This window comes from Chiloscyllium plagiosum, chromosome 9, assembly GCF_004010195.1.
Source record: "Chiloscyllium plagiosum isolate BGI_BamShark_2017 chromosome 9, ASM401019v2, whole genome shotgun sequence".
Classification (NCBI taxonomy): Eukaryota; Metazoa; Chordata; class Chondrichthyes; order Orectolobiformes; family Hemiscylliidae; genus Chiloscyllium; species Chiloscyllium plagiosum.
The window spans coordinates 20,861,664-20,867,795 of NC_057718.1; the positions used below are offsets into that span (position 1 = coordinate 20,861,664).

The following is a 6,132-nucleotide window of genomic DNA, read 5'->3' on the forward strand; positions in this document are numbered from 1 at the left end:
TATCTGAGACTTTCCCCCCTTTCTATAACTGCAGTCCATCACATACTGTAGCTCTTGCAAATTTTTCATCGCTTCTATTTGTCTCTCCAACCGATCCACTTGATCTGATAAGATTCGCATCCAACAGCATTTATGGCAGATATAATCCACAGTAACCCTTAAACTCTCTTTAAACTCCCACATCTGACAAGAAGTACATATCACTGTAAAGGCCATTTTGACTCCTTCACAATCTACAGACCCAGAAAATAACACTGTCTTATTCCTCTACCAACACTGCTATTAAATTAATAGCTATGGCTTATATTTTAAGTTTAATCAAGAGACTTATCTCCAAAAACATATAATCAAGAAAGAATCCACTGTACCCACTACTGGAGCCTTTCTCTTGGACAGACTTAAAACAACAATTAACGAATCTGATTCTGTGCTGTGAACTTCGCCCATCAGTTCCCCCAAGATTAGTTGTGAATTCCACTGTTTGTTAATTTTCCCAGATGCACTCCAATGTCCGGCGATACACGAATTGAAACAGCAAAGGCAGTAACTGTGCAGGTTTTCTCTCTCTCTCTCTCCTGCACTGTCCTCACCATGTGCTTCCTTTGTCTGTTCTTCTCCCTTTTAAACTGCTGTTGTTTTAATTTTTTTTCCCAACGTACCAAAACAATGCAACAGCATATAAAACAGTAATTGCTGCTCCTGGAATTCGAGGAAATCACCAAAAAGGAGCAGCTCTTACAGCCAGAAATGTTTCCTGTCCTCCATCTTGGATTACCCAGAATCCACTCATACACTAATTTCTTTCTTCTCTTAATCTTTTCGTCATTCTCTCCAGTTCTTTATGTTCTGACCAATTATCTGACCTGCCCCTCATCTGTGCATAGTAATATATTTTTCCTTCATTTTTATACTTTCCCTAACTTGTTTTGTGAACCACAAATGAGTAGAGGGGCCTCGCTTCAGAATTCTTTCTAGAAGGAGTGTATTAATTTGGGTACACTGAAATATCATGGACATAGAAAACATCATGTATGTTTTCTCCTCTTTCCGGTTTCCTTTCTACCAGCTGCAGACGATTACATTCTTTAGCACTCGACCAGCTCAGTCAGTAGTTAATGTTATGACCCGCTTGGGCAAGTGAACCCATTCAACCACCACTACACCCAAGGTTGCCACAAAAGTTAATCATTTAATCAAAGTATTTAAAGTTCCCAATTTACCTATCTGCTGGACTCAGGTTAATAGAAAACATTGACCATATTCTTGTGTTTAACAAATGCTATTTATTACAAATACGTCCGAGCCTCAGGTAAACTAAACCATGAATTATTAGCATACAAAACTCTACTAGTTGAACCTCAACCTCTTTTTCAACCCTACATTCATGCAGACAAAAAAACAACTCATGGATGGAGAGAAATATGTTGGGAAACACTGTTCAACAACACCAATCCACAGGATTTGATAAGATGTTCCTTTTGCTTCCCAAAATCCTCTGTTCTCCAATCTTTTTCCTGAACTGTTTGACTTTTTAGCAGCAAGCACAGGGTGTTTGGTATACTAATTACAAAGTCTCTTAGTTACTGGTTAAAAGCAACTGCTTACAGAAAGCAACCAATATTCTTCAGGTTTTGGTTTCTTTACTGCAGAGAAATAGAGACACATAGCCTGATTTTTCCAGTCTTATGTCTCTACATTGCTCACACATCAGCTGTTCATCTGCCCAGGAACCAGAGAGACTGATGACCACTAGCATTCACAATAGTTACAATTGTACAAAGAACATCAGCAATCTGTGCTGAATGAATCTCACTCTAGCTAGGATACAATATTGCATAAGATTACATAGCCAATACATGATGAGAAATAACTGGGAACCAAGTTGAAATATGCAATTCTGTTGACATTATGACTGACAAATTCAAGTACTTCTGAACAGTAAAAAAATCACATCTAATTGCTACCAGCAACAGTTATGCTTTCTTGTATTAAATTTGAGTTAGGCAAAAACATTTAAGCAGTACCATCTAAAAAAAAGATTTAGTATTGGAAGAGATGAAGGACTGTTTGTATTTATTAATAATGATTAGCAGGAATCACAATATACTCTAACAAGGTACTTTTCCTGTTTGGCTCTATAAACTGCATTCATCATTCATGATTGTGATGAATATTTATTTAAATTGTTATAAAAGTTACATATGAAAATGCTACAGAATGTGTTCTTAAAAAATTGATTCTTGGCATTTGACAGGGTCAAAATTTATTTTCCCTCTCTCGTTGCTCCTCAGTGCCTTTGGAGCTGTAATTAGACTGGGCGCCGTCAGCAGGTTTATTTTCCTAAAAAATCCTGTTGAAATATCTACATTTTCATAACTTCATTGTCACTTTTACTGCTTTTAGTTGTTTTAATTTTATTAGTCTGAAGTTAAATACTCCAACTGCTCGAATGAGATTAGAAAGCTTATCGTTCAGGGTTCTAGATTACTAATCCAGTAATAAGAGCACTGCATTATACTATCTCAGATAAATGCTTGGTATGAACACAAAGTTTGAACTTCACTTTTAGCCACGAATCGCTAATAAATGACAATATTATAGCACTTTTTTTTCTCATTATACAAAATTTAACAAAAGTCAAGATAAACTAAACGTGCACTTCCCTGATCCTCAGTTTGTAGCATATAGAAACTCTACTTCTCTTCTAATATTATGCAAATTGAAGAAACTTAAAGTGCTCTTGAAAGCAATGCAATTCAGACTATTATCTTAACAGTCTAGAGTAAGACGAGTAGGAAAGACTCAAAAATGCAATTTACTTTCTTTACTTTGTGGTTAAAATCAGTTTTAAAGACTAGTTAAATCCTACTTAATAAAGAACATGCTTACTCAGTAACTATTCTAATTGACAACAGAATAAAAGTTCTCTTACTGAACAAAGAGATCTGCTTTAAAATGTTTATGCCTAAAGTTACTCCTGCGTTTTGGAGGAGGGTAAAGGCACTTGCTTTCCCATCCTACTTGTACTATATTTACCTGTGTCTGGCTACAACTTTTAAATAAATCAGTCATAATCTGTAACAGTTTTTTCCTTCGCAGCAAATGTTCATTTCAGCTAAAAACACATCCAAAGATGCTCCCAACTTTTATGTAAAGTTACAGTAAAGTACTTCCCAATATCATCAGAATACATCTAAGCCTAAAATATGAATGAAGTGTCACAGTTCAATGTAAGGAACAGGGGCTGAAAGAAATGTTAGAGCTAGAATAGTACAATTCTTTCACTAGTCTTAAGATCAAATGTTTCAATCTATTTAACCAATATTCACATAGTATTAAGAACCTGCAACTGGAATAGTTTCTCTCTTTTGTAAGTAACTTACACTTTTCTATAAAAATGCATTCAAAAGGAACAGATAATGCAGGATAGGTCTCAGAAAAGAGAAGTAGTACTTTTAAAAACCCTTTTCAAAATTGCAATTAAAAGATCAAAAAAGTTACAGACTCTTGCTATGCCTAAAAACCTAGAATCAATATGAAGTGACTTGTGGACAAACAACTGCAGGATGTTCACATCAGTTTGAAGTGTAGCCTCTTACATATGCTATGTTTGCCTTAGTCAGCAGATTTGATGGACAGACTTAAAAGATTGAGAAATATGCACACCTTGCAGTTACAAGTACAACTTGTGCTCAAAATTCCTCAATCTTTTTAAACCATGCTATTGGTGCTTGCCCAGATAACAGGTTGCAATAGAAAATGCACTGTCCATTTGTCACATTGTCATTAGACCTTCCCATCAATGTTGCACTATTGTCTCAGATGTGCACTTCCCTGACCCTCAGTTTGTATCATATAGAAACTCTACTTCTCTTCTAATATTACACAAGTTGAAGAAACCTTCAAAGTGCTCTTGAAAGCAATGCAATTCAGACTATTATCTTAACAGTCTTGAGTAAGATGAGTAGGAAAAACTTAACATTAGCAATGCAACATTCAGATCTTGAATATATATTCAATCCTCGGTCTGTTTTGAGTCACTATGTTCGGTCAAATGAAGCAATTGGTTATTACAATTGGTCAAGCCTCTCTGAGCTAGGAAAGAAAATAAAAATATTTTCTGGTGAATCTTATCCAACAATACTTGTATGAGAGCATTTGGATAGATTTATTAAGCTGAGCTAATATAGGTTCAAAGCTCACCTTGGTTGGAAAAATAACCTCATACAGGGAGGTTGGAAGAAATAATGACAAATATCAGTGACTGTTTACAAATGCATGCAAAAGTCAGTGAATATACAAAGTTCTTACTTACCCATACTATTTGTGGAGCTGCACCACATCAGAAGAAAGCCTGTACAAATCAAGTTTAACAATCCAAAGAGAAGGATCTTCCATGACTGTGGAATAGAGAGAGTGCATTAACAGCACTGAAACATTCAGAGCGCATCATCTTGCACGAACTTTGTCCCTTGTCATTGGTGTTTGACAAAAGTTACTTCACTGCTGTTCAACTTAGTTAAAGGATTCTGGATCAGTGGTGCTCGTCGGATGCTGCCTGAATTGCTGTGCTCTTCTAGCACCACTGATCCAGAATCTGGTTTCCAGCATCTGCAGTCATTGTTTTTACCTTAGTTAAAGGATGGCCTGAAAACATTTCACACTTAGCATTTTGTCAGACAACCAGCGTGCGGATGATGTGTGTACTGCATTCATTGGACACAGATGAACAGAATGAACTTAAAATAAAACAAGCAGAAATGGATTTTCTGATTGTTTCAAATTTTATGAGATGGATTTGTGATGTGCACACCAGTTGAAAGCATAAGCAGTTTTTTTTTAAACTGAAAATCCATCTGCACATACCAGAATTTCATTTAGCCAAGAAAATTAGAAAGTTGAAGGGGGAGGTGAAGAAAATAAGTCACTCAATTTGAATTCTCATTTGCGCTTGTCAATGCTGAATGCAACTGGCAACAATACAAATCACCTCATGATCTTAGTTTAAAATATATTGTCTACTCAAATCAGTACAATTCAGGGCAGCAGATCGAAAGTTTTCAAAAGAAAATTGCAGCAATTCAAGTATTAATTTGCAGCAGTGCGTAACAAAGATGCTTCATATTGCATATTTTCTTTGAAGATTTAAAGATTTGAAGGATTGTGGAGAAATATATTACTTAAAAGTTTTGTGCAAAAACAGAATACTCTCTTTCGAAGAGATTGTTGAAAAGTCATAGTGGATTTTTAAATGAGGCATTTTGGACACCATAAGACTAACGATAACTGCTTTCTTTGCTGTCGACGCTTGCTGGGCTACGGCATCAGAGTGACAGACATTGAAACAGTCCACCCTCAATCCTTTCTCCATAAAAAATAACATTTTGAGTATAGTATTTTTTTTTTGAGAAGACAATCTCTGCAGAGAAATCAGTTTTATTGTTTTTTTTTCCCCAGAAGAGTGTTTTGGGGATATTTAAAGGAATAAGCATTTATAACTCCATATTACTGACTGTGTACCTTAACCACTTATTGCACCTACTGTTTTGTGAAGAAACCTGGTTGATGGTTCTTATTGTTTAAAATTTAACATAAATAAGGCATTTAATTGGTCACTTTTTATAAATGGAAAGATTATTTTTATTTTAAGTTATGACCCATGAAGCATTGGGGCCAGAGCAATAGTGCACTCTTGCAGCTTCAGTTGTAATGTATAAAACGATAGGATATGGATTCATGCCTGTGGGTCTGCACTGACTAACTTCATTAGACCAAACCAGTCAGATAGAAGTGCCATGAGAAAGCAGGAATTTATCCATGGGGAAAGAATAGAACATTTAGTTTAAGCACAATATCAGTGACCATAAACAATGGAAAATAAACAATACAAATTCAAAGTTTGTGAGAAGATTTGTTGCTCGGGTGCTCGTTGCTGTGGTTCTGTTCGCCGAGCTGGAAGTTTTTGTTGCAAACGTTTCGTCCCCTGTCTAGGTGACATCCTCAGTGCTTGGGAGCCTCCTGTGAAGCGCTTCTGTGGTGGTTCCTCCGGCATTTATAGTGGCCTGTCCCTGCCACTTCCGGTTGTCAGTTTCAGCTGTCCACTGTAGTGGCCGGTATATTGGGTCCAAGTCG

At 36.2% G+C, this 6,132-nt stretch overlaps 1 protein-coding gene across 3 annotated transcripts in view; it reads right to left on the reverse strand.

Annotated features, from left to right (window-relative positions):
* Nucleotides 1-6,132, reverse strand: part of slc30a6 (solute carrier family 30 member 6) — a 168,346-nt gene that overhangs the window by 132,244 nt on the left and 29,970 nt on the right. For 2 of the 3 annotated variants that reach the window (XM_043695543.1, XM_043695544.1), the window contains one exon: nt 4,316-4,400. The exons of the other annotated variant lie outside the window; for it this stretch is intronic. In XM_043695543.1, coding sequence (XP_043551478.1) covers nt 4,316-4,400 — 85 coding nt within the window. The remainder of the gene's footprint in view (nt 1-4,315; nt 4,401-6,132) is intronic. 3 annotated transcript variants of the gene reach the window in all.